Source organism: Corvus kubaryi, unplaced genomic scaffold (assembly GCF_017639235.1).
Source record: "Corvus kubaryi isolate FWS band 111438036 unplaced genomic scaffold, C.kubaryi_AGA036_p1.0 65328, whole genome shotgun sequence".
NCBI classification, from domain to species: domain Eukaryota; kingdom Metazoa; phylum Chordata; class Aves; order Passeriformes; family Corvidae; genus Corvus; species Corvus kubaryi.
In genome coordinates this window covers 231,272-258,829 of record NW_024581923.1, presented here as the reverse complement: position 1 = coordinate 258,829, position 27,558 = coordinate 231,272, and the positions used below count along the sequence as shown (strand labels likewise).

The window sequence follows — 27,558 nt, the reverse complement described above, 5'->3', positions numbered from 1 at the left end:
CTCATCCTTTCACAGCTGTGACTTGCCATCAGCTGTTCAGAATAATTTCAGCCATTACAGTTCATCACCTCCACATTTTGATTAATTACTTATAATACTACTCCTGACAAATATTCCAATATTCTTAAATTACAAACAGCTTGGGGAAGACTGCAGTTAGGGCAACTTAAAAAGCATGCCAGATATTTTCATATACATGTGATTTATGAGCACAAATGATTGAAAATCAAAGTTTTATTCCCACAGGAACCAAGCTTCTCCCATCCATAGTATCACTGTGCTAGCAAAATCGCAAGGTTAATTCCCAAACTTCTTTAGTTCAAGAACGAACATTCTGAGACAAACTGGAATTAGCTCACATGGGGAGTTGAGAAAGAAGACTGAATGAGGATTCAAGGATTTGGCAAATGAAGCCAAAACTACCTTGACCACATGTTGGCAATAATGCCACTTCAAACTGAAGGCTAGACTAGCTTTAGCCTAACAGAGATCCTTCAGAGATCACTCACAAGCTCACATTCCTACTATTATATCAATTCCAGCATGTTTTAACAGTTAAAACAGCCCTAAGATTATAAAGACTAACATTAAATACTGAGTTTGAAAGGCATTAACCCTCACAAATGCAGACCAAAATGGAAAGCTTAAAACACCCTCGATCTTACATAATCATAACTAGGGGGAAAAAAGAAAAAAAACTCAAACATGCTACTCAAATAAAACCATGCAGCATCCCAATATTAAGCAAAGAAAATTCAATCACAATTAAATTCCTTTATTAATATCAACTCATCTTTAATCAGTATTTCAACCCCATTTTAATTCCAGCAATGATTACAACAAAATGAAGATATGCTTTTAGTTCAGAGAAGTTTAATTAACTGATCTTGGATATGATGCCACCAAGAAGGACAAAGAGAACTGAGAAGCCTTTAATGTACATCAGCTTGTAGGAAACACAACACCACAGCATGTGCTATCTATGTGGGATCCAAACACTTCATCTTAAAAACAGCAAAGCAATGAGTTAAGCAGTTCATGCAGGAAGAAATAAAAACTCATGTGTGCTAAGGAAATCAATGCACTAGTCTGTTAACCCAGGAGATCTTAATGAATTGCAATTGTGTCCAAGAACTGGCAAGGCAGACTGTAAATTAAAAGTTAAGGACAAAGTTCCTTTGACAAACATTAGAACAAATTTCAGTTGGATTTATTATTCAACTTACTATCCTGGACATACCTATCGCTCAGAGTCCCACCTTCATCTCTTTCATGCATCCATCCAGGAAAACTTGCTAATGAAAGCAAGGATGCTGGTGTAAAATTAAAGTGAATACAGAACTCAACAGACTATAAATTCTGAATAGAATTTTAGAGTTTACAATTTAGACACCATTAAAAAAAAAAAGGTTTCTGAAAGTCAGTTACCCTGACTTCCTGCCTGCCTTCCTTTCTGAAGCTTACAGTAATACCTGTGCTTAGGAAAACGTTAATCACCAAGTTGCTTTCTCTCTCCATCTGTCCACTGACTTATTTTCTGTGTACTCACCAGATCTTTAACCAGTGAATTAAAAGACATCCTAATACCTCTGGGCACACAGACCACCACCTCAATAAAATTGCAGTATTAATGTCTCTGGGAAGCAAAAACCAAGGATTAAATGGACTAACCATGCAACACACAGAAAGGACAACTGGCAAGACTTAACAGATCTGCTGCTTAGGACATGGGAACAAACAGGTTAAAGAAGGCAGTTACTGCACCAGCAATCCTCACTGCAAGCTCCTCTGAGCTTACTAGAGGGGCTTGCACGCAACCACTTACTGCTTCATGGCACCACACTTGGAGCTTTGTGACAAAGATTTCCACTGGTTTAGCTAAATTTATACACCTCCTTCAGACCAATTACACTAATGCAACACCTCATGTGGACACCTGTATTGCCTCAGAGCAGAATTTCTGCCACAGTAGTTTAAATGTGTTAATTTAAACAAATAAACATTTAGTTGCTTCCCAATTTTGTGATCCATAACTGCTCCACAACACCTCCAAAATTTTTTAGGAGGAAAATCAGTGCATTTCAGGACAATCAAGCTTTACAGATTTCATTTCCAAAAACAGTTCTCTTCCATTTCTAGAAGCTACTATTATCAAAACCAGGTATATTTCCAAACATAGCCCCTTCTCTCCAGTGAAACCAGCTCATGTTTTAAGTCTCCATCTTGTGCCAAGAAAAGTGACTGACCAGAAATTTCATAAAAGCTTCACAGATCAGATTCAGCGTATGATCACTAAATGAAAAGTGCTTATTTTAGAACAGAAAACTGCCATACTTCCTTTATAAGGAATATTACTAGAGCACTAAATAGCAAATCACTGACAAGGGATCTAATCACTATAATTTATTCAACTCTGCAAATTAAAGACAACATATTTGAGATCTCTGTATGAAATTCATCACCATATTGAACACAAACATTACAGCTAGATGAAATTGCACATTTTTGAGAGCAATTACACTATTTGCTTCTCCTAAAGTCCAAATAAAATAAAAACATCATTTCTTCAGCTATGTATTTGTTCAGTCCCTACTGGGATTTAAATACAGCATTTCCATTAAGTCAGTCCTACTGAGAAAGTTTTAATGAAGTTTAGTGTGATGCACATACTCCTACACCGACACCAGATCCTTTTTTAGGTTCTACTGGATTTATTTGCTCCTCTTCTTTCAGCTTCACTTCTCTAAAGTCTTCCCTGACTTCTTCTAACAGACCTGGCTTGAAAATGACATCCAGTGCTGTCATTGCCAAAGCTTTTGCTGTGCGCAAGGCATAGAACTGAGCGGTCTGTGACCCTGCACAAAAAGAAGTAAGAGGAATTTCAGGTTGGATTACCAATGTTTAAACCACTTGCTTACTGCGTAAGACATATTTTATAAAATAAGATCTGTAAGTTTCAGCTGCAAGAACATTTTCGTAAACATCAACTTGCATGAAGTATACCGATTTTCCCATGCCTCAAAACATTTTTTCACTTGCAAGTACTTAACTTTCTGCTACTGATATAAACAACTAAGAGAACAGGAAAGTGAGTGTTCACATTGCACTCTGTAGAAAACGTGGAGCTTTATAAGGTAGCACTATTACGTTTCCAAAGTATTGTGTTTTAGGAGTTAAAATGACTTCTATCTTTTGGCTCACATTTAGAAATTCTTCTGAATATGCTGTTATGGAGAATCCTTCTAATTTCTTTTGTCTACATAGTACTATCAAATCAGGCTTTTACTATGAGGAGCAGTCATAATACCCATATACATGTAATCTTAAACACAAACCCAAAAATTCTACATTGTCAGCATTTTCTGCAACTCTACTATTAATGTTAATTATTTCAGGGTCTGTACGCAGCTCAGAGTACATCATGCTTGACAAAAGCAACCCTGTTTCTACAAGGTATTCACATGCAGCCAGTTTCAGACCTAGAACTTAGACTTTTAAACATTTACTATGCAGTAGTTTTCAATACCAGTGAAACTTGGGAAAGTTTTAATTCTCTGTAATTTGAAATATTTCTAATTTCTAGATTTGCTGTAGTGAGCAGTCAGCAAACAGTCTATACAATGCTTAAGGATTCCAAATATAAACCCCTAACCCTTTTCACTTCCACTCACCTGCAGCTTCTGTGTACTGCTCAGTATGATTCAGTGCATCAGAGCCAATATAAAAATAAGGATGAAGCCCAGGGACCACAAATGTGACATTTCCAAAGTCTGTGGAACCTAGGAGCAGCATAGAGATTTTCTTAATGAAAAAGCGTTATGCAGTTTTGAATGCTGTAAGAAAATGCATGATAGGGATTCTTTCCAGCCCATATCTAAAATGGAATATCCTTTGCCCCAAATACTAGAAAAAAAACAATCCTAATGAGTCATTACCCATACAAATATCTCCTGTCACCAAGGTGTTTTCCCTAACTAACCATCTTCAGGTGCTGCTCTCCAGTGCACTTCTGATCAATGATCAGTTACTGGACTGCAAGGAAGATGTATCAGCATGTTCCTATTCCTTTTACTGCTCATTTTTTATCAAGCATCTCCTGATAGTAAGCTGTTAATTCAGAAACAGGAAAGCTGCAAACCTTGGGAGTTTAAGGTAGTTCAGCTATTTCCCTGTTAGAGCCCTTAGAACTAGGCCCAACAATTCCTACTGCTCAGCAATATGCAAATATTCAGCATTCTGTAGGGCACTGAAGTAGAAACTACTCATCTTGAAACAAAAACAGATTGAGGGCAGCAGTTTTTTCCCCCATATGTTTTGATTATTCTCAGTTATGGAAATCCTAATGGCACAAGCACCCCTGAAATAAAATCAGAACTAAACTCCAGACAAAATGCTAGGGCTTTGCAGACAAACACCTGATACCAATGCTGCAGATTTTAATGATGATTCCTTCATGCCTATCACTTTCAGTATGTTATCTAGCACCTACCTCACAGCCTTATCTACTTAATGATATCATCCCAAAGTAGAAGATTTTTCATAGTAAATCGTCCAAGAGTTTACAACTATATCCCCAACTACATCCCAAGTGCCTTTTTTTTCACCCAAACAAGCAATCCCCTCATTATTTGTTAAATGACATTTCGGAGCTGGGGAAATCAACATACCAGTTACTGTGAAATCCAGATACCAGAGTAAGCATTGTTTTGTAGCAGGGAAAAATAGGGATGATGCACTAAGATCTCACTTAACTTTTTGAGGCCAGAGATTCAAGAATTGGTTTCTTTAGCAATGGTGTATAAAATGACTGTTCCAGAGATTTAAAATTAATTGAAACACATCAGATAGCCTCTATATAGTGATACTTCATGATGAGAAGATATTGCTAATGCCTTAAGATTTAATAATTAAATGATTGAAGAATACAGATTTTATTTGGAAGCCTATAGGTAGTGAAAGTGAGTCCATAGAGCCTACGTTGTAAGGACAAGAGTTTGCTATTTACTTTGCTTACAGATAATGGAAACAGCAAAGCTTGTTCAAAAACATCTCTTCCCATAAATTCAGGATGCATTTGAAGAAAATCCAACTCTTGGCACAGCAACAAGTTAATTTAATTTCCAGTAGTCTGCACTACTGATTCATTCTTTGCTCAACCTAGACAGACAAACCAGTAGTTGTGCATACTCCAGACTAAACCAAGGGTTCTAGACCTGCCTTACTAAGTCCCAATACATGAACTGCTGCAAACTGTGTTGCCCTTTTCCCTACTCTCACTCAGCAAACAAAACATTAGAAACTTCACTCCATCATAGCTCTCGGTCACGTCATTCCTCCTAAATTTATATCCATATTCAATGCACTACCAGTCAACATGTTATTTTTGCTGAATAGAAGGGATTTAAATTGGGTACTTTCTAGTAATATGGAGAGGCAAAATCCACGCAGCTTTTAATAAAAAGGTGACAGCTAAATCTTCTCCTCTATCAGAAAAAATGTTACACCCTTTAGGGGAATAACATAGAGGTATGTTTAGAACATCAGGTGTTCCAATGGTTTCCATACAAACATCTGAAATTGTATGCTTGCTAGACACGTACAGATTGGGATTCCTTCTAGAAGCATCAATAATTGCAGTTATCAATGCAATACACATAATTCTGCACTATCTTCAACAGAGAGATACTGGAGTTTCAGCCTCTCAAAAATATATCCTGAAGCCTCTTCAATCACTGAATATTTAATGCAGTCAGTATTACCACAAACATGATTCCAAGAAATGTTTAGATACAGTCCCAAGCTTCAAAAGTGGAATTTTCAAAACTACCTACAAAAATACTAGACCTTCTTAAGATTTTCTTCATCAGTCTTGTGTACAGGAAGCCAATGAACCCCATGAATACTAAATTTTGAGCAGACTAAGTTATCACACATGTGGGTGCCTCAAGTAAGGCATGTTTAACTAAGCCATCTGCTTTAGGAGGTTATGGATATCCTGTAGTAAAGCCACCCTACGACCAGTGGAAGGAGAAACAGGTGCTGGCACCTGGTCCAAGCTAGCTCAGTTTCACATTATGTCACACCACCCTGGCTATGTGCCCAGCGAGCAGAGCTGTGTGGGGCACACCCAGAGTCGTGTGATTTGCTGTACTCAAGGAAGCCTTGGTGACGCTTATCTGCCTAGAGCGATACCTGGGAGCAGACCGACACTAATACCCGTGCAGAGGTGGCAGCGAGTACGCTCATCTCTTAACGACTGTTCTGCTGCACAGACATGGAGAAGCAACTGAGCTATCTTCCTTCCCTTTCAACAGAAGAAACTGATATCCTAAAAGAAAACATTGAAAACCACATGAAAACTAAACAGAAATAGAGGTCTTGAAAAAGACGACACAAAATACTCAACCCCCCCAGAAAAGGGTAGCATACAAAGTTCCACTCCTATGGCTCTGGAGACTGTGCTGTGTTATCTCTCCTGAATTCCCACTGCAAATATTCAGAGGAGAAGCTGTGGAAAGAAAATTCAGTAAAACCTGCTGCAGTGCGAGATAAAAAAGCAATTGCTCAAGCACATTTTGACATTTGACATGCAATTCAAAGACAGGACAGCCATACAGGGAATTTTGGTTTAAGCAAGTTAATAGTTAACATTTAGCATATCATGTAACTTACATATGAAAGCCCTATTGCAACTGGGTGTCTGTGCAAAGTTCACTTCAAGTCCTCTGAATAAATGCAAGATCACCAAAATTCGTGATCATCCTTACTACAATGGTTTGGAGGAACCAACTAGCAGAGCTCCAGAAAGCTGCACTACAGTAAACATTCTAAGGTTCCTCAGCCCCTATCTTTGGCTAAATGAGCAAAGTAGTAAATCTTATTTGTATTACACTGAAGAAAGAAGGAAAAAATCTGCCTTTAGCTATAATTTGGTTTTAAACACAAGACAATGAACCAGTGTTTAATTTGGAGGGGAAGTAAGCAATGGGAAAAAATCCACTACCGTTAGATACCAAGAATACCATTAGATACAATGCTTCCCCTACCCACAAAAAAAAGGTTGGAGAGCTGTTCCTAAACACCAAGTTTGCCCAAACTCCGAAGATAATCTGCATTTAATATAGAGAAGATAAGTACCACAATCAAACTAATAACTTTTTACTGAGAACAGTATTTTCCTTCTAAGAGAAAAACCTTTAGCGTGAATGGAGTAAAAATGTTCATAAATACAATTAAGATCAGTAGTTAAGGCTAAAAGTATGAGCAGAAGTTGAGACTTGAACAGAGCTCCTGTAGGAAGAGTCTGAAAAAAAGCGTTAAGGATAACAAGAAACCCACCTAAGCATTCAAGAATTCCCATTTCTGTTATAGCTCTGAGATCAAAAAAGTTAAATCATTTGAGACATAGTCAAGACCCAGAAGAGAACACCTACTTGAAGAGCACCCTTTGGAAAACTAATCTGTTGAATTCACGAACTAAAACTAGAGGCATGTAATTAATTACCTGTTAATGAAAAGATTAAATTAGGGTGAGTGAGATGCTTAAACTTCCATTTATAAATCTCTCCAAAAACTCCCTCTAAAATAATTGTTAGATTCTGGTAGACTTGTTTATATGTAAGCTTGGAAAATATTACTAAACAAGGTTCCTAAAAACAAAGTCTCATCCCTATTCATAGCAATCCAGGATTCTGTATTTTAAAGCCACAGAATGAGACAATTTATTACACATCCTGATGTTCTCAGAAATACTGCTCTTAGCTTTCTGTCCTTTCCCCAAACCAAACTGTTTATTACTTGAAATACTTTCAGAACTATTATCAATAGGTGTTTACTGCTTTTCTTACCTGTTCTTAGCTTCTACAACAAATACAGAAACACAGGCCAGCTTTTACAGAGCTTCAGCTTTGTAATTTGGCTTTTTCTGACCAAACTGTGTTTAACTTAGCTCTATTTTGTTATTTTATACTCTTGAGGGTTGATCAACCCAAGCTTAAGTCACAATGAAAAATGCAGGTGGAGTTACCTGACAAACCATTCAAGACAGCATCTTCTGATATAAAATCTATTCCAAGCTTCTTTCCATTCTCCTTGTAAATTTTCTGCAGGCTCTTATTTGGAAGCACATTGTAGTAATCATTTTCACCACCTTTTATTTCCACCTAGACAAAAACCCCAAATTATTTTAAGTTTTTTGCCAGTGTAAACCAGTTTAATGTAAACAATCTGAAGGCCAAAAAAAACCCCTCCATATCCAGACTTCAAACCCAAGGAAAAACAGACATAAATGCTAAGTTTCTTTCAAAAATACAACATTCTGCCAAATATTATCCTTGATCAAAACACAGCTGGTGTTCTGTTCAGTTTCAACAAGACAGAAAAATTCCAGAAGCAAGGATTTCAAAATTTTCTCCAAAAATAGAAAACAAGTATTTCCTGTAACAGTGTCTTTTGCCTGCAGGTACTACTAAACTACATAGAAATAAATGTAGGCTTTTATCAAACTGTATTTTACCTTTTTTTAGAATGCTTCCAATAATTACAGCCCCATTCATGAAATGGCTTCACACAAGTAAGAAATTTGAAAACACATGAAAAAAACCTATCAATGTCAAATTTCAAAAGAGATCTTAACTTTCATTCTGCATAAATTGCACTTTCTGAAACCATTTTCTAGATCTAGGGAAGGGGACATGGTAGGAAAACAACATCTAGTGCCTCAAATAGACTATAAAAGTGACATGCTAATATTGACATACCCCGAACCTATTTGTTTTCATGATCACATACTTTTTTTTTACAGCTGAATTAGTTATAAGCCTGTAATTAACAGAGCAAGTAGAACTATCTATTTTAGCAACACAAAACAAGGTAATCATATTGCTTGAACCAGCTAGAAGAGACACGCTTCCGTTTACTAAAAGCAAAAGAAATGAAAATGCTTATTGAAAAATCACTCAGTTTTTCACATGTGGTTGCTACATGAGCCTGCTATTTAATGGGGCAATGGACCTAATGACCAAGAATATGGGAAAAAAACAGACAGAAGACCCAATACCTGTTTTGCTTGTTTCTACAGGTGAGGTTTGCCATCAAGCCTCCCAGGTCTCTGAGCCTAGCAGCACTATCTGTAGGATAGAAGCATCACCCACAGCAAAACAAAAAGAAATTACAGGGCACTTAAAGAAATTGTATGTACATGGGATCAGGCAGGATGCATCGAAGGATGCAGAGTAAGAGAAGTAGAAATGCAGTCTGGGAGCTATCATTTTTTAAGTGTCACTGAAACAGAGGGATGTTCCAGCTCACTGAACCAGAACTAAAGGTCACATCCTCTTGAAGGGCCAAGAGGAGGTCCTTGAAAACTACACACTCCTCAGACCATCCTATCCTCAAGTTCCCAGAGGGATTACACAGCAAATAAATCCTCCTAGAACTCATACCCAGGCTCATGAATCACGAGGTGATTGTAAACATCCAGCATACAAGATGGAACTCATTTAAAAGCAGATAGTGCATGACCGAACCTAGCTTTGCATGACAACATGTCCGGCTCAGATGACAAGACATACAAGCTCCAAGTGTTTACAACCAGTGGCAGAAAATACCACATTGCTTCCTGTTACTTGTAGCACTCATCTGCAACCAAGACTGGTGCCATTAGTGTTTTAGTATTTTTATTACTGATGTAGACAACCCCTGTGAGACCACATCTGTTTTTTTTTTGTTCAGAAAACATCTGTGTTTGTTTGGTTTCTCCTTAAATCAAGACTGGAGCTAGGCCAGGGGAAGGCCACCAGAATGATTAAGTGGAGAACATAACGTACAAGGACAGGCTGGAAGAACTTGATCTGCTGAGCCTCCACAGAACAGAAGGTTAGCAGGGCATCTTACTGCTGGTCTAGAGTTACCAGATGGAAAGGGTACAGACAAGGCAGAACCAGACTTCTCAGATGTAAAAGTGATGCAACAAGAAGCAACAAAGGAAATTCTCATTGGATACAACAGGATCACAGAGTGGTTGATGTGGGAAAGCCCCTACAAGAGGTCATCTTGTCCAGTTCCCCTGCTCAGTCAGGGTCACCTAGAGCTGGTTGCCCAGAACCATACTGAGCCAGCTTCTGAATATCTCCAAAGATGGAAACACTGCAACCTCTGCAGGCAACCGGTTCCAGTGCTCAGGTCATTGCAGCAAACATTAGGAAAGTAGTTGTTCACCAGGAGGTGGGTAGAGCACTTGTTGAGAGAGGTGGTAGAATTTCATCCTTGGAAGTACTCAAAAGTCCACATGGCACTCAGCAACCTGCTCTAAGAGGTCCTGCTCTGAACAGAGAACTAGACCAGATGACCTCCAGAGGTCTCTCCCAACACAGATTCTTCTAGGATTCTCTGGCACTCTATTTATAAACCAAAGCTTACTTTCAGGCCACAAAGCAACGGAACAGCAAAAAGTATCTCAGTAATTTAGTTTTACTTTGGCTAAACACTATGCAGACAAATAACATAAACTTTGATTTCCTGTTCTGGTCTGGGTAACAGAAACACATGACAATGAATATATTCTTACCTTGCACCCTGTGGCCAGTGCTGCAGATTTGAAGCAGTTCTCAACCTTCTCTGTCAGAACAGAAAGCTCTTTCCTTGAAGGAGCACGCAAGTAAAACTCCAGTTCAGTGTAAGAAGGAATGATGTTAGGCTTCACACCACCATTTTTTATTACACCTGCAGAAGGGGAAAAGTCATGTTGTCAGTGTTAAATGCAATTGCTTGATCTTCAGCCCTGTCATGAAATTCCCCAGTCAAGAACTATAAATACATAAACAAAACCAACAAAATATCAGCTGAGCATGAAATACAAAGAATGTAAAAAATGCTGTATGTGGACAAAGTTTCTTCATCATGTCAGATTAAGTGGAAAATGTACATGTCTTTCAGCACAATCTCACAGCATTCTTTGGTTAGACATCTGTTTTAAATCCCAGAGTCAAGCCAAACTAGCATTTCTAATTAATCCCCTAAAATTCAATGCATTGGAGTCATAAAGCAATCTGTCTGCTAACAAGAAAAAAAAAATGCTGTAAGGGTTAACTTGGACTCCAACTTTTAAACATTTCCTCAATTAGAATGTTTCCAACTTACTTTGCAAGCTTGAAGAAAAGCTGAGTAAATTGCATTTCTCAGCCATACTGGAATAATGTGTGTATTGTAGTGCACAGTAAGTTAATTAGATTGCTCATATTAATTCTTCAGAAATATTGGAATGTATAATACATGTAGCTTTATTCACAAGTGCAGTTTGAGTTGAAAGTTCTCCCTCAAGGAAAAGTGTGATTGACTACATCTTTTACCATTATGGCAAAGACATTACCATAAAAGACAATAATATTTAGCTATTTCGACAAGAAAATATTGTAGATCCCCAGCTGTACATTAAATTTCATTGCACTAACAGCTAGATGCTTCCAACAGGCTGTTTCCCTGGCTTCCTACCCTCAAATTCTTGTATGTGGAATTAGATTTGTTTTCTGTAGTACCTGAGAAACTTCCACCTTAAATGGAAATATTGCAGAAGTTACTGATGTGTGTCAGTGAGGCCTGAAGAGACAGTATCTATGGGATGCAAATGGGCAACAAAACTTTACTTTTGGTGCAGAAAACCTATTAAGATTATGAACTTCACCTCCAATCTCAAATACAGTCAAAATAAAAAACAAAGTAATGAATTAATCCAGTATCAGTATTTGTCCATAACAATAGGGACAGCTCAGATGAGAGACATAGACATCACAGGAAAGGAAGCAGTGAGTATTCATGCAAATTTGCATGACACATATCCATAACAAGCTTTCTCAGAACAAGTAGCTTCATGAATAAACAGCTTTCACTTGTCCTGTCCAGCACAATTGTAAATGGAACTGGAGAGAGTCTGAGTAGGTCTACAGTTAAATTTCAATACAACTGCAATATGGATTGGACAGCAGACCTAGATTAAAAGTAGGCTGCCTGCACACTATTAGTAGCACCCAATTTGCCCTTCTGGATGGAAACTTTTTTTTTACAACCTGTTTAATACAACTTCTTGAGCAGGAAAAAAAAATCTACATTCCTGTTTTTCAAGGGGGCAACATATACTCCATTCATAAGCAGGGAAGAAAGATAACAGCAAAATCTCAGATAAACTCAGGACAACAATATTTCAGTACATGAAACATTGGTTAGAAATTCTAGACTTCAAGCAATGGAAATTATTTCAGCTTTTGTTAGTGGGTTAACACTACTATTTTAGGATCACTTAATTCAGCCACTGATTATACTCCAAGTCTACAACATGAGATCTCCTACACAATGCTGTAAAGAAAGCATTCCTAAAATTAAATCTCATTCTGGCTGCTTGTCCTTTCCCAGAAGTATTTTAAATATTTCCACATTGAAAACCAGGTTTATGACAGCAGTTGTATCAACACAGTAATTTCAGTTGTGCTGCTGTTCAGGAAACACTACCCCTAGAAGGCTTGTTTAGATACTTGGATTTTTTGCCAATATTACCCATGTAGCCTTTATAAACTATGAAGCAGTATTTAGGGGTTTAGGCTTAGATTCAACAGAAGACTTAGGCATCTTCAACCTTAAACCTGCAACACATGGGTTGCAGACACCAAAACTCTTAGTTATGTGCCTTGTTTTCTACAGAGAAATAGCATAGAGAGGCTGTGCCTGCTGTCTGAAATTCACTTGGGCATACTGCAGAGCAGAACTGCAAACAGCTTCATCTACAGTCAAAAGGATTAGGACTCCATCCAGATATCCTGGAGAGAAACACATACTTGTATTATATACAGCACAAGCAGCCAAGACACATAATGATTAGCTCAGAACTTCTGGAAGGTTTTTTAGCTCATAACAAGTATTCCAAATAAATAGCTCTACATTCAAAAGCCCTGTAGAATTGGCAGTTTCTTAATTTCAACTTGGAAAAAGTTGTGTTGGGTGTAATAAGGAAACCTGGATTTATAGCTAAAGGGCAGCTTCATCTCACCTTTTGAACCGTTCTCACTTTACAGATAGAAATGCATGACCTTGAAGGAGTATGAGCCAAGCTTAATAGTTAATGTCTTACTGCAAAATGGCCTTTCTAATCCCAAACCTACTAGATATTAAATATTAGAATCCAGTGAACATCTAGTTGATTGGGCTACTAATCAGAACTATAATCTTCTGCCATCACGTTTTTTGTACCTCACCAAATAGATTTCATTGCAGACCACGAGACCTTTCCAATAAATGCCATCTAATTAATGGAATGTCTACCAAAAAAGCGATGCAGTAAGTAATACTTCACTGTTTGGAAGCATTTAATCTTACACCTTTGAAAATCCACATATATACTAAGGAGTTGAAGATCATGTACCAAAATGAACTTAGAACTTTTTTTTTTCTTTCTGAACTGCAACTTCAACACTTAAACTTTGTCTAGCCTTCACCTGGGCATCGGAGTCCCCTTTCAAATCTGACCTTTCAGCCTATTTTCAGCAGTTAGTTCTGGACACTGACATGATTTTAAAGACTGCAGACACACCATTTAAATGAAATGGTGCTGTTTCATAATATTTGAAGTGACCATACTAATTTAGTGCTTTAGTGCAATACTTTGGAATGTGTGATATTCTATGTTAGTACTTCGACAGCCTAAACTCTTACTTGCTGGACATTAGGTTTAATGAAGATCTCACCATGAACTCTCCAGGTCGGTTTCATTTGCTGTCTTAAAACAGACAGATTGTTGTACGCAAGAACAGCAGCATCTAACGCATTAACTCCTTCCCAAGGATAAGCAGCAGCATGAGAAGCTTTTCCATAGTATTTCACAGTCACGCTAGGAAATAAAAGGCATTGCTTATTTGTTTCTCATTCAGTGAAAAAAAAAAAATCTTTGAAATGAAAAAGTTCCTTTTGTTCACACAAATGTATGTTATTTAAATTTTGTGTAGCATAACACCAAACAATTACCTTGCACTAGACTGTTATATAGTTAAACTATCTTTGCAGAAAAACGCTGAAAGATTTCTAGAAAACCAACAAAATGTAATGATACCAAGAGCCAGTCAGGCAAGGGAGTTACTGGTAATATACCATTATGTAGCCTTTTCCTGAAGAGTACACGTCTCATATATTAATTAAATTTCTCCAATGCTTTTTTTATACTACCTGACTGTTATGAGACTTAAAGTTACTAACACTCTTCTCAGAGGATAACAAACCCTTTTCTCTGATTCAGGATTAGAATCTGAGTGTCCTAATTCTCGTCAAATAAAATGTGTACAGTATGTAAAATAGCAAAAGCATGTACGATCACATACAACTCGTGTCTAAATAACAAAAGTCAAGTTTTACAACCATTTATCCAGCCATGACCAGACTAACTCACTTGTACCTCCATCTTGCACAAAGGCCAACTTAACCAGTTATCCTGAAGTGACCTCTTGTGCTCACAACCATGCCACAGCTTCAAGTTAACACCAGCACTTAAATTCTGGATGGTAAAGAGAGAGACAATGCAGTGTACTGTTGCAACAGGAAACATCTCTTACTACTGCTGCAATCCAAATTAAACGTGCCTTTTTCCATCTCCACTAATCTTCCAAGACAATCATAGAACCCATTCCCTAGACTATGAGTTTCATTTAAAATTTATTATCATTAAGAAATACAAGGAACTTGTCCATTAATATCCCAAGTATTAGACTGCAGCCCTTCAAATCAACTCGCAAAGATCCCTGGAAATTCTCAAAAAAATGGAAAGAAGGCAAAGTACAGCAAAAAGTCATGCTGCAATGTTTTTTTCCACAAGAAACATGTGTTTCTTATTAAAAAAAAGTTATTTCAGCATTCCTTTACTTGTACTTCTTTTGCTACACAAATGTCAGAGACGCTCAGGAAAACCCAACAGATTTTGCAGAACACCCTAAGCCAGTTTAAGAATACCAGCAAAAGAATGTAGATCCTGTTTGACCAACAATAAATAGGCTGATTAAGTGAAGGGCAAGTGAGTAAGAATCAGCAAACTTTGGCATGTATTCACTAGTGTTAATCTTATTTCAGGCACAAGCCAGCTTTCAGAATTGCAGACACGGCAATACTAGCAACTTAGAGATCACCAGTCCTTAAACTCCCTGCAAACAACCAAAAATCAATTACAAATTAGAAAAACTGTCTTTCTACCTTTGAAATCCCATAATTACATAAAACATGACAAACTCAGTATTTCAGGCTTTTGGAGATATTGTTTCACTCAGCACTTCAATTCCACGCCTCCTCCACATTCAAAGGTTTAAAGGCTATCTAGGACTTGCATCCTACTGCAGATCTTGATCTCTGAAGAGAGATTTCCAAATGTTACTGTATCAAACTCAAAAGGTTATTGCAAGCAGAAAGACAAAACTACCATTGAAAACTACATCTTGAAGATTATAAATATAGTCTTAAGGTAAAGTAAATGCAAGTTGGGCTAAGTCTTGAAGGAGATTACAATAACCAGTTAAGACTCTAGAAAAATGACAAAAGAATATAGCAAAGATCTGGCCAGGTAATGAAGATTAACCCTGTCTGTTTTACCATTCCACTTGGCAGTAACAGAAGCAAATTATCCACTGGAAACAGCCCTAGTAAAAGCAAAGTGGTCAGTAAAATCAAGCATATCAAAGCTGGATGGTAGCACAACAAGCTGAAAACAGTTCCCAGTACACCAAGTCATAAATGAATGGAAAATTAGTTATTTAAATAATTCAGAATTTAGTCTGAGACAGCCAAATGTAATACTTGAAAAAACTGTTGCACTGGAGGGAGTTTACTAGCAGGGTCTCTGCAAGGTAAGACCCTGGGATCAGGAATCACGTAACACATAAAATGTAGGAACAAAACCTGCTGGTACTACTGCTGGGACACTATGCAAACAGATGTTTGTAACACCAAAGGAAGAACAACATGGCCTTGCAGACTGGTAGAGCAAGAAAAGAATGAAGCTCCAAAGTATTTAAAAAAAAGAATATACTTAAAGACCAAGCATTTGCCTAAGAGTTGATTGCTTGAAAATGACTGAAGATGAAGTCCCAAAAGGGCCAGCTGTCTCCAAAATTATAAGGAAACACTACGGTCCCTGCATCAGCTGAGTAAGATCTACAGAAATTGCACCTCATGTACTGTATACAATTCTGGGGATGCACATCCAGCAAGGTGTACTTTAAGACAAGTCAAGTGACTCAAAGTACAAGTGAGCCAGTGCTGTCCATGAACATCAGCGCTAATCAGAAGAAGACAAGGTATAATTTTCAAAGAGTTACATGGCTGGCAAAAAAGGCAGCTGTGTGAGGGTAGGACTGTTGTCCATCCTTACACTGGGGACGAACACGAAGGAAAGACAGGAACTACTTTGGATCAAAACCAAAAAGTTGATGTGAGAGTTAACACACACAACATGGCCATGACTAAATTTAGCGTGGAAGTTACTACAGATCCAAACTTCGGTCAGGCTTAGCTGGCCAGTTCTTTTCAAAAGGCGGAAGGCAAGCCTGAAACACCTTTCAAACTGATTAAAATGCACAGTGGACCACATGACTGGCACCCAGGAAAGCACAGAACTATGACCCTTGAGACCCTGCAGTTGCATCTTTAAATTCTACTTTAACAGATGGCATAATCACAAGCATGTTTAACAGAAACGTCTAAAAACATCAGAACAAATAACGGATTTTTGGGATACATGGAAGATTATCTCAGAGCAGTCAGGGATTTGAGCACTAGGCTGAACACAGCACTTTGAAAGAATGGCTCAGAGTGCCATTCCCTAACAGTAACCTGGCTCCTTAGCTGACTGCAAATACCTTTGTCTGAAGGGCACCTGCAAGGTTCTGGGTTCAGCCACTGCTAAAGCAGGTTCCCTTCTCAGGAAGGGGACAAAAGGCTAGTAACAAACCACCTCTTTCCACCTGAACCCACCCACTCACTCATGCTCGGCCACGTCGGGCAGGTAAGCCGCGTTTTCTTGCGAGGGGTGCGCCATGAAAACCACATCCAGGCCATCGAACGCTCCAGCCTTAATCAGGTCTATTTTGCCTCCTCCTTGCTCTTCCGCGGGCGTCCCCAGCACCGTGATCTGCAGCACAAACGCACAGAGAGAGTCAGGGGCTGTCAGGGAGAGTTCGCCACCGCTCTCCCGGCAGGGCCCTCACCTGCACGGCCACGGGCTCCGCCAGGCTCTCCAGGGCGGCCTTCAGCGCCAGCGCGGCGGCGGCTCCCACCTCGGCGATGAGGTTGTGGCCGCAGGCGTGTCCGAGCTCGGGCAGCGCGTCGTACTCGCACAGGAAGGCCAGGCGGAGCGGGTCCTGTGGGGCCGCCGTGCCCCAGTCGGCGCGAAAAGCTGTGCCCAGCTTGTAGCGCGGCTGCACGGCCCAGGCGGCGCCGGGCAGGTCCCCGCCGGAGAAGAAGCGGGTCAGGGCGTCGTGCGCCTGGTGCTCCGCGTACGCCAGCTCGGGACGGCTCCAGATGTCGCGGCTCAGCGCACCCAGACGCGCCGCGTTTAGATCCACGCTCTCGCACGCCCGCTGCTTCAGCGCCTCCAGCGCGGTGGCGGGGCCGCTCTCCGGCGGCTCCTGCGGCTTCATGAGGCCTCGGGAACACCAGTCCCCAGCCGACCCGAACCTGCCGCCCGCACCTACCCGCCGGCCTGACACCTGCGCTGACACCCCCTTTTATCGCGTCTGCCGCGCCGCGGGGCGCGATGGGAAATGTAGTTCGTGATCCCGGCCTGGCCTGGAGGCGGCGCCCAGTCGGAACTCCTCGCCCCAGCGTGCCCGGTGTGGCGCCCCCGGCCAGCCAGCAGAGTTTCGTGGGCCCGCCCGTAGCCCGTGCTGGCCGTGCTCCCGGACACCACTCGCTCGTTCGCTCCCCTATTCCCCCGGCAGTGGGATGGCGGAGAGATCGGAAGGATAAAAGGTAGAAGATTCACGAGCTGAGATAGACAGTTCCATAGGGAAAGCAAAGCAAGGAATGAATTCAGTGCTTCCCCTGGGCAGGCGGGTGTTCATCCATCTCCAGGAGAGCAGGGCCCCATCACACCTGACGGTGGCTTGGGAAGACAAACGCCATCACTGCAAACGTTGGCCCCATTCCTCCTTCTTCCCCTGCCTTCTATACTGAGCATGATGCCACATGGTCTGGAATGTCCCTTTGGTCAGTCTGGGTCACCTGTTCTGGCTGTGTCTCCTCCCAAGCACCCCCAGCCCCCTCCCCAGCTGCACAAAAATCAGAAAAGGCCTTGGCTCTGTGTAAGCCCTGCTCAGCAATAACAAAAACATCTCTATGTCATCAACCCTGTGTTCAGCACAAATCCAAAACACAGCCCCATGCCAGCCATTGTGAAGAAAATTAACCCCACACCAGCCAAAATCAGCATAAAATATTAGAAAGATAAATTACTTGTTGGAAGAACTGCCTTGTTAAACTTTAGGGCTTGGTGTGCTTTAGTGTTCTCAGACTTGGTGGGGAGGGGGTGGTGTTAAAAAACCTTGGGAAGCAGAATGTCCCGCTGATAGTGGGTACAAAGAATGCAGAATTTACAGGCCACAAGGACGTTTGGCAGAACTCCCATGATAAGAAGGAAACTAACAAAGCCAACTCAGCAACTGTGCTGAAATCAGCTCCAGCTGGGTGAAAGGTAATTCTGGCAGAGGGACATCGTAACCCTCATGGCCCCCTGACTCAAAGGAAGGAAAAGACTGAGCGTGTGGTCTTATTAGCGCAAGAAGAGAGGGACTCACTTAAACTTGACCAATAAAAAATAGAATACTAAGTAGTAGGAGAACTATGTAACTTGTAGCCAAGGAACATTAATGCCTTTGCTAAAATGTATAAGTAGTGAAGTGTTTTGATGGTCAATTTGCCAGCCAGCACCCCTTCCAGTGCAGAACTGTAAATAAATCAAATACCTGACTCTGTGTGTGGATTGGCCTCTTGCACAGTGGGTGAAAGAACCTAATTTGGACAACATGCTGATGGAACACATGCCTTGTTACATACATGTCTTACCATCACAAGGCCCAGAGATTGCATTCAAGTGAAAGGTCTGCTGTGGCTCTCCTGGGCTTGGAAACACCCTGTCTTCTTTGACATCTTTATTTTTTTTTCAACGAGGACCCTGTCTGACTGGATTTCTTTGGGATTTCTTACATTTCTCCAGGATTTCTGCACTCCAGGCCTGTGGGAGCCAGCTGATTGGGAGTTTTTAGATACAAGCTACATAGCAAGGAACTTGCCTATTGAACCAACCCATACCTGACAAAAATTGAAGTTAACAGGACCAAAATGACAAATTCTGGGTTTTTTTCCTTTGTTCATTTAATTACCAGAAACTCCCATTTTATTCATTTTTCCTACTGTATTCTTTCTCCACAACTTTTCTGTCACCTGGAAAGCTGCTTGGGTGTGCTGAACTGCAGCTTTCCCCTCTCCACAGAAGATGGAGGAGGTTCTTTACTTAGTGACCAAACCCTACAGGACTCGCAGTGACTCCAAGAAGAGCTCAGGCTCCCATGCCTTACATTTGTCATGAGCTATTTTTACCCTTGCAACATACTACGACAAGAATTATGGTTATGGTCGGCTCTTTCCCTCCACCCTCAAATTCTTCGAAGTGGAATAAAGCCATCCAGCCCAAAACGTGCTGAACTTACTTTGAACTATGGATACATGTTGAACTATCCTTATGGATACATGCAGTAAATACTTGTCAACAGCTGAGAGGGCATATACTCAGCAAAGGATCACGTAATTCAGATATGTTTGCCAAGGGATTTTTAGGGCTGGAAGCCCTTTGGAGCAGGCAGAATGTTCCTGAGGATAGTGCCAGGCCAACATTCTTTAGGAACAATCACTCTAGGCATACATCAAACTCAATCACTTTTGCACTCATGGAAAAAGCTGACTCCCACTTTTAGTGAGGAGGGGGAAAAAAACTCGTGTATTTTTTTCTTCCCCAGTACCTGATTCCTTGAGGCACTACTGTTCCCTGTATAGTTTTGTATTTCTTCAATAAAAACACAAGGTCCAGTTGAACTTGCACAGATTCATCTGGGACACTCCATAGCTTTACATACCTGATCAGTAGTGTGGCATTACAGCTGAGGATGCCGAGCCTCAGAGCCACAGCTAACAGGAATGGTAAGGCTTAGCCACGGAGCAAATTGCACTGTGGCAGCTGCCTCCAAACAAACTGTCTGCTTCTTTGGAGGACTGAAGAAGGAGTAGAGAATGCACAGGAATGCCAGCATCTGAAAGTGGGACAAAGTTAGCTCTGGCTCATCCAGGAAAATTTAGCATGCATGGGGAACAGCTAAATTACTTTTAGGGATTATGTTATCTGCTCACAGCTTGCGGTTTTCTTTTCCAACTGAGATATCTCAGATAATCAGAGGGTTGAATTACTAATGTGACCACTGTCTCAATTGCTTGAAATTAACCTTTAGGATATACTTGGAATCCTCTGTGTCTGCTGTGAGGATTTGTGAAGCATGCAGCAGCAAGATATCCATTAATTTTATAAATTTAAGCATCACAGAGTTTACGCCAGCTTGAGAGTTCCAATTTGCATGTTTGAAAACTGGTAATATGTATCATATTCAGTGTTAATATCAGTTAACACAGTAATGGATATGTTATTTTGGTATGTTCCATTTCACAATCCCAGATAATTTGCACGCTCTGTGTTCAACCTCCAAGTGTGGTTCCTTGAGAGGGACTTGCTGTCCGGGAGAGTTTACCTCCATACCTCCTGGAATGTATTCCTGCTGCTGCTTCTCTTGTGTGGGTCCAGCAACCATGTTGTTTTCAATGAACTAGTTCAGTCAGTAAAAATCTGCTCAGAAAAGAAAAATGGATATTTTTCATCTGGAAATGGTTTAACAAGACACACAATAGGTCTCTGCTTCCAAAAGTTCACAGTTCCACCATGATTTTCCCTTACCCAGCCAAGAATTTGTGCCACTCACTAGGCTGCCTTTGGCACTTGGTGGACCTTTACCTCAGCTGCTGCAATTCACTAAAATGGCACAAAAATAGCTTATTCAAAACACTGGGTAATTTCCTACTGGTTTAGTGAGTTAAATTGGGCAAAGATGCACAAAGAGCCAGGACAGAGCTGTAGTGAGACTAGGTGTGTGGAAGCATGAGCTGCTCAGCAAGCTCAGCCACTCTGATAAATCCTACCCTGACAGAGCTGCTGGGAGCATCACTGTCGAGGACAGCCCATAGAAGTAAAAATAAACACAGCTGCAGCATATATTAAAGCAAAGTGGGGGGCTTGGTTGTGAGCAAAGCAAAGAAACATCTTCACATAAGCGGAAGACTAAGCAAGGGCACAAGAATTTTTAATCTGGCACAATAAAAACAGTGCTGTGACTCTTGAACACAGACCAGTTCAGGAAAGACAAAGGAAAAGGTGTGAAGTACTTTTATTCATAAGCAACAGATGCATGTTAATGAGGCTTCCATTCCTTTAATGAAGAACCTCTGCACTCCTATTCTTGTTCCTTTTCTGTCTCCCTTCAGTGTGTGTTGTTTGTGTGGAAAAAACACTGGATATTTACCCCAGAGACAGGATGGTACCTATCAAATTAGCAATCATTTTCTTTCTCCTTATATTAGAAAACTTCACTTTTCAGTTATTACACTATCATGTTTTTTCTTTTAATTTAGGAGAAGGCACCAGTCTTTTAACCTTTTATGCCAATTTGAAAATTCATTGCATATCTTCAGGAGGAAGAAAACATTTACATTCAGTACCTTCATTTTCTGTAGGTTGTGCCTTGGGTCTTGATGGCAAGAATGTTGTATTTATAGTCAATCTAAATTATAAGTCTACAAAATGAAAAACATATAACCATAATATGTTGCTTTCTATGACAGAGGAAAAATATTGGTCCATTTTTAAAAAACAAGGTAAAAAGTACTATGGTGATATTTTGACTGTGCTAAACAAATTATAGTAAGAGTATTAGACCGTTTAACATACTGTTACTATATAGAGGAGATAGAATCCAGGCAACACTTCTTTGCGAAGAGCAAGAATTGCGCATATATTTGTTCATAAATAAACAAGAACAAACCTCACAGCTGCTAATTCAATTCATATTCCTGGAATCAAACTGTAAACAAATGCTTGTATTTTTGTTTTGGAAGGTGGATGAAGTTCAGTAGCTTTCCATTGGTCTAAAAGAAGGAACATCTGTTGTGGCCATAAAAAACTGGATGATCAAGTTTACCACATCCCACATTAGCAACATTAGGCATTGAGGCTGAAATCCAGATCAAACTGAACTTGGTGAAAGTTTTGCTATTAAATTCTGGGTGGCCTGGATTTCAAGCCAAAATCCAAAGCTTTAAATACAATAGCGCAGTGAGTACTAAAAACAAAAGTAGGCTGTTGCTGTGTGTAGGAGCTATACACTGGCTTGCCTAAGATAACATTCCAGCCTGGTTTACAAACAGCTTTAAATTAGGAAGTACGTATCCAGACATACAATGCTACAACAGTGAATCCTATGTTTGAAAAGAAAGCATGATAAGGGCTGCTTTGGTCTGATCACAGTATCAATATCAACAGAGAGCAAAAGAATTTTAAGGAACTCAGGAAGAGAAACAGCTTAAGTCGCTGAAGCATACTACCTCTTTCAGCCGTTACTGGATCAAGGATGCCACTATACGTCTTATACATTTCTTACTAAGGGAAAAAATGCAGGATAGGTGGGTTCAGAAAAGTGAAATCTTCTCTCTTTAGACATATCATTCCCACCACTTAAGAGTTAATCACAGTGTGGTCAAAAATTCAGAGCAGACTGAGACAGAAAACATGAGCTTATTGTTCCCCCTTAAGTCTGGTTACATCATGTACAATACTCAGAATTAAATCCCAAATTCCTCACACAGCATGTTTTATTAGCTATTTGACATAGAGGTTAAAACCTCACCACTTGCCCAGGTGCTGTGAACCTGTACCAAAAAGGTAAAAGAGCTCAGCCACCCTCACTGAGAAGACAGCTGTGGCTGTTTCCTACTGCCCCCAGCTCTTTGTGCCTGCCAAAGATGCCTGCCCCAGCTCTGGTGGCAGAATGAGACACAATTGCCTCTGAGCTGTTTCAATGCAAAGTCCAAAAGCTTAATTCAAGCTGCCCCCATCCCCCTTGGCATTTTGTGCTTTAAACACTGGATTTTATCCTGAAGCAGTTTAGAGTTATCTGTGTTCTCAGTCTGCTGACTCCACTATGTGGGTGGTATCCTCTGGGAGACAGGCAATAATATTTTAAACTGACACAAGTTATTTTCAAAACAATCACTCTCATGCACCATTAGCCACAGAGGCTGGTATAAACTTTGCCAGCTTTAGACTGGTTTAACAAACAGTACTTTTCTATCTATGCAGATTTTCATTTGTGCTCTGAAAGCTGCAAGAATGCAGCAAAGACTTAGCTGTAGCTAAGCTTTTTGCTTTTTTTTTTTTTTTTTTTTTTTTTTTTTTGGTCTAGCTGGGAGATTGTTTCACCAAGGAACTCAGTTAACTCCAAGAAAAGTTCGAAAATTGCCTGACCTAAACATTGCCAGTTAGAGCAGATAGCTCTAGTGAAAAAGACAGGGCTAGATAAACTTAGGTATGTTTCTTTGGTTTGTCTCTCTGAAGACTTACATAAAACTTATCAGCTACTATGGGGCTCTTAGAAGTATGCACATCAGAATGTAAACAGAGAATTAAATTACTGATATCCAAGACTCTTAACACACAGAACTTACTAACTGCTTGCTCTCTCTTTCATACTCAAACTTTACTTTTGTAACAGCAAGAAAAGTGTCAGATATCTGCTGAGATCTTACCTCAACAGAAAACGCCTTTGAATCCCTCTCACTCCTCCAATAAAAAAAATCCTGCCTCAATTATGCTCTTTTGTATCTTACACTGTCACATTTTCATATGTATTTTGATTTGTGATGTGGTCATTATTTCACATTATACTATATGTCAATTGTTACATTTGTATAATTTCTGTAGTAGCAGCATCATTACAGTCATATTGCTATCCCAGTTTGAAAAGATTTGTGATGAGAACAGCCTGATCACATACATGTCTCTTCAAGACACTTGATGCTAAACCAGCTCCATTACTGAAAATGTGAGCCTTTTTTTTTGCTTTAAGTATTATTTTATTTGTTATATTATATTTGGTTGTAGTTTAGATGCTTAGTTCCTTTCTTCCTCTAAAACGCAGATTTTTCTTATTTAATGTCAGATAAATCCAATGGTCCATTTCATAGCATTGATGCCTTAAAGACATAGAAATACAACAACACACTTTCGAGACAATATTAGTATAGGAGGTAATATAAAGGCTGGTCTTTATTGGAGGCCTCCAAGGGGTAGATATGGAAAAATCCCCACCCTGCAAAGGGTGAATACAGTTTTATAAGTTTAGCAAATTAGCATAATTTACAAGAATCCCCAATTAGAAGCACAGGTGATAAAGTAATTCCCCCCTTTTGGTTCCACCTCTTCTGTAGCCCCCCTTTAGATAGGAACTAAACTTTGCTTATGAAAATGTGTCTCAAAGAGCTGGTTTCAACCTTGGCTCCCAGCAAGAGCCAAGATAAGATAGGGGGCCTTGGACCTCCCGGGGCTTGGAGCCTCTGGAATGTGTTTTGTCTTTCTGCTATCAGGGTAGGGAAAAGGTAGGGAAAAGTATTGGAGCTAGCTAGGAGCTATATAACTATACAACAATAGTCTACAGAGCTGCGAATATATATGAAGAAAATATAAAAGCAAAAATCATTCTAGCATCAGCATGACTTACTCAATGGGCACCAGACACAAACAGCCCAGAATGGAAGGAAAAACTGATGATGAGATGTGAGAGGCTAAGTCTCTATGGCTGCACACTCCTCTAGAAAGCCTGAGCAACAGGTACCTCACCTTTGGGCAGGAGAGGAGCACAACAATGAGCAGGGACTGCAGCTTTCCCACTGTACATGGCCAGCTGACTCATAGACCACAGCACAGAAAACAAACACACAGGAAGCAGGTAGGTGTGTAGTGGCCACAAACTGCAGCCACTGTGTCCATCGGTGTTAACTGCCCCCCCACTACCTCTAAAAGAGAGTTAAACTATCCCTGTACACACAGGACCAAGTGCTTTCCCTGCTAAATCCGGATAGAGCTGAAACAAAGTCAAAAAATTGTTACACAAATGTCCACACATTTAATTGCTGCACTCAGCTCCCAGTTTAAAAATGGTAACATTTTTCATATTTATGACAGTGCAAATGTAAGTGAAAAATGAAATCTAGACCGTGTTAAACTTTTCAAAGTAATGAAAAAAAGTATTTCCTGATGTTAAAATGACCCTTTACTCGCATATATATGCCACTACTTATTTACATTCTATGCTGCTAGAAATAGTTTAATTTAATTGATTTAAACAGAACCACAGTTAGGCCCCAGCTCTTTTATTACCTTGGAGGAAGAAAGTACTTTGCAGCTCTTAAAGTTCTTTATTTGTAATACATTGAACCTTTGAAGTATTACAGCTGTTTGTTCACAGACATTATCTATTTCTGGGTTAAACAGACAGAAGATGACCACTCAAACAATTCAATATTCAAATTTCTATTTTTAAATTTACAGTTAAATATAGATGGACATTTTCATCTCACAAAATTAATGTGAAAGCCTGTAGTTTGTTTCATATGAGTATACTATTTTTCAGATAGACAGCAAATTTATTATATATTTGCGTCTGTTAGACATCACAAATTACTATTAACTACTTTGTTATGGATTTAGTGGTACTGAGGAGCTATTAAGATAGCAAACCAGCAGCTTACTGTGTCTAACTGAAAACCTCTTTACCCTCAAAGCTTTTTTGTTATTATTTTTTTAAAATCAGAAATATGATATATTGCATAATAATAAAACCACTTGTATTAAGTGTTGACATTTTCCATGACACCTTGGGAAATTACATTAAAAAGAATAATTATTTTTGTTCTTGATTTGTACCAGTCATGCAAATACAAACACAACAAGCCTTAAGGGTGTTCATTAATAATTATTTGCTTAAGATATTAATTAAAAAAAATACTTTCAAACCATACTTTATCTAGTCACAGTGGCTGTAACTATTATAGCACACAATTATTATTTTTTTTAATTTAATTTGAAGTATCACAATTATAAGTAAACACAGAGTATGTTTGCACTCACCATGTATACTTCTGGGTTTACTGCTGACAAAAGGAGGTTTCCTTGTATAGTGAATCTGCAGGTTTGTTGTAATTGATATCAGTTTTCTGGGAAAAAAATAAGCAGAAAAGCGAAAAAGGAAACAAATATATTATTCGACAGGCCTACTCGAAATAATCACCTTTCTAATTAACAGTACTCTGAATTTTGCTAATTTTTTACAGATAACTCATGAAAGTGCAGTTGGATTTCTTCAAATCAATGTAACACATATGCAGAACTTTGCCAGGATTTCAGGGTCATTTTGAACTTGTGGAGTCATCACTGTGAAATGAAACAAGTATATTTTTGTATTTTTAAAATTCCAGGAAACTAGGGCATCCAGTATATCCAGAGACCTGTGAACAAGTACTGACAGTTGCAAACAGTGGACGTCGAACTGTACTACTGAACAAGACAGTCCAATCCATTTTGGTTTCCACTAATGGTTAAGATGATTTCGAGGTGAAGTCATACATTGCCCAAGAGAGCTCAATCTTTAGTTACCTCAGCCTATTTGTAGTTGCCTAGAGTTAAGATGGTTTTTTTTTAAAGCACATTTTAGAGACCCTGAGCTGCAGTTTGTTGGGGTACTTCATAACCTTGTTACTGTTACTAACATCCAGTCAGGGCCAGTTCCTTTAATTAAACGTTCATCTCATACACTCTCAGGCACAATGTTCACGTACCAATGTCTGTGTGCTCTGTACTGTGTTTTATGTATGCTTTATGTCACATGTATGTGAGCTCCCCTCTCCCTGCCAATGCTGCTTTACTGTATCACATACCAAGGACACTTGTTAGGACTTATGTGCAATGCCAGTGTTGCATCTGTGTGGACATGTGCCTTTCCAGAATTCTTCCTGTGGATAACTTGAATGTCATTACTTAAAATCAGGAGCACTAGTTGTTGTTTTTTTTTTAAAATCATCCTTGCAGTGTGAGGGTAATTCACAATGAACAGGCACACAGCAGAGAGCTGAGAGTGCTGTGCAAGACAACTGTGGATATGAAATACTCTTCAATTCACATGCTCACTGTTAGAGAACAAGAGAAGCAAATTTAACTGAAGCCTGAAAAGACCCACTATATACCTATCTGGGCCTGCTTGCTTTCCTAAACTTTCAACAAGGCTGCTGGAGAAGCAGAAAGCAGGTGGACATGAGCACCTCTTTGTTGAAAGCAGTACTGCCCAGCATTCACTATCAGAAAAAAATCGGGCCCTTCTTGTTGTGTTCTCTCCCCTC

General features: G+C 39.6%; 1 protein-coding gene and 1 long non-coding RNA gene across 5 annotated transcripts; both read right to left on the bottom strand.

Moving 5' to 3' along the window:
- Positions 1–759: 759 nt before the first annotated feature.
- LOC121673284 (peptidase M20 domain-containing protein 2-like) lies at positions 760–18,220 on the bottom strand. Of its 4 annotated transcripts, XM_042046475.1 has the most exons (8): positions 17,226–18,220; positions 17,001–17,149; positions 13,731–13,873; positions 10,568–10,722; positions 8,027–8,162; positions 6,430–6,508; positions 3,672–3,779; positions 2,711–2,855 (listed from the first exon to the last, which is right to left on the bottom strand). In XM_042046475.1, exons 1-7 carry the CDS (start codon positions 17,655–17,657, stop codon positions 3,710–3,712), a joined length of 1,164 nt encoding a protein of 387 aa, XP_041902409.1. In that variant the 5' UTR covers positions 17,658–18,220; the 3' UTR covers positions 2,711–2,855; positions 3,672–3,709. The 4 variants fall into 4 exon arrangements, 2 of the variants coding, with proteins under 2 accessions (XP_041902408.1, XP_041902409.1); XR_006019169.1 differs by lacking the exon at positions 6,430–6,508 and having other exon boundaries at positions 760–2,855; positions 3,672–6,328; positions 17,226–18,219; XM_042046474.1 differs by lacking the exon at positions 6,430–6,508 and having other exon boundaries at positions 760–2,855; positions 17,226–18,212.
- Positions 18,221–20,721: 2,501 nt separating this feature from the next.
- Positions 20,722–26,699, bottom strand: LOC121673287. Its single transcript, XR_006019171.1, has 2 exons — positions 26,294–26,699; positions 20,722–20,905 (listed from the first exon to the last, which is right to left on the bottom strand). It is a non-coding gene; the product is annotated as an uncharacterized LOC121673287 (long non-coding RNA).
- Between the last annotated feature and the right edge of the window lie 859 nt (positions 26,700–27,558).